The following is a 1054-nucleotide window of genomic DNA, read 5'->3' as shown; positions in this document are numbered from 1 at the left end:
GCCTTACCTGCTTGAGCCACAGGCACCAAGCCCCATTAGTCACTTTAGCCACTTTTTAAAAACCAACCACAAATACTTCTCTGTTACATTAAACAAAATTAAACACTAAGAAAAAAAAAGTTTAAAGCTGTCCTAACTTTGGGAACTAAGGTGCACTCAACACAAGCATAAGGTCCCCACATGAACCACATTTACCTAAAAAGGAAACATCAAATGCTTCAGAGTACTCGAATTAAAAGATTTAGGATTGGGGATCAACCTCCTTACAATATGGAAATTTCCCAACTACAACAGAGACATAGTTGAATCTCAATCTGAGACACCTGCAAAAAGCAGGGTAAAAAACCAACCTGATGTTCAAGACAGTTGCTTGGCCCACGCCCCCAATCTGCACTCACCCCTTCCTTCTCATTCTCCATCAGCACCTTCTTCAGAGCCACCTTCTGGCCGGTCTTGCGGTGCTTGGCCTTAAATACCTCCCTGCAGACGAAGAGGAAGACCCAAGAGACCTTAGCAGGCTGTTTCTGCAGGGTTCTCCCCTCCCCCACTAGAGGAGGAAGAAGGGCAGCAGGAAAGAAGCGACTCCTTGGGCGGGGCGGGGCCGAGTACCCGGGGCACGTGGCTAGCCCACCGCCCTGTATCTCCAGTGTCTTTTGGAGCCTCCGCTTCCTTCCTTCAGTTCTCCTCAGTCCGGCGTCTCTCGGAGAGATCCCGCTCTTTTCACAGGTGACTCTTTGCAACCCCTCCCTGCCACCCACCAAGGGCCTCAGGCTCCTCCCAGCAAACCGGCTCCGAGAGGCCGAGGCGGGGTGCAGCGCGGCCTAGAAAGACTAGAGGACGAGCCTAGGGATCAGCGGCTTCTCGATCACCTCGGGCAGGGCCCCAGACGTCCCGACGTTCGCCCTGAGGGTTGCAGCCCCAGAGCTCCCAGCCCCTAGGGGCCTAGTCTTACCCAAAGGTGCCTTGGCCGATCTTGGCAAGCTTCTCATATTTGGTCACCTCGTCACAAAAGGGACACTCCACTGAGTCGTACTGCTTTGCCATGGCCGCCTCC

At 53.3% G+C, this 1054-nt stretch overlaps 1 protein-coding gene across 1 annotated transcript in view; it reads right to left on the bottom strand.

Annotated features, from left to right (window-relative positions):
* CDK9 (cyclin dependent kinase 9) overlaps positions 1 to 1048 on the bottom strand; it is a 5722-nt gene extending 4674 nt beyond the window's left edge. The window contains exons 1-2 of the mRNA XM_003785329.3: positions 953 to 1048; positions 399 to 480 (exon numbers count right to left, since the gene is read on the bottom strand). Coding sequence (XP_003785377.1) covers positions 399 to 480; positions 953 to 1044 — 174 coding nt within the window. The 5' untranslated portion in view covers positions 1045 to 1048. The remainder of the gene's footprint in view (positions 1 to 398; positions 481 to 952) is intronic.
* Positions 1049 to 1054: the final 6 nt, after the last annotated feature.

The sequence above is a fragment of the Otolemur garnettii genome, unplaced genomic scaffold (assembly GCF_000181295.1).
Source record: "Otolemur garnettii isolate 467f Iridium unplaced genomic scaffold, OtoGar3 scaffold00014, whole genome shotgun sequence".
Lineage (NCBI taxonomy): Eukaryota > Metazoa > Chordata > Mammalia > Primates > Galagidae > Otolemur > Otolemur garnettii.
The sequence above is the reverse complement of the archived record's forward strand: the minus strand, read 5'-3'. Positions and strand labels throughout refer to the sequence as shown.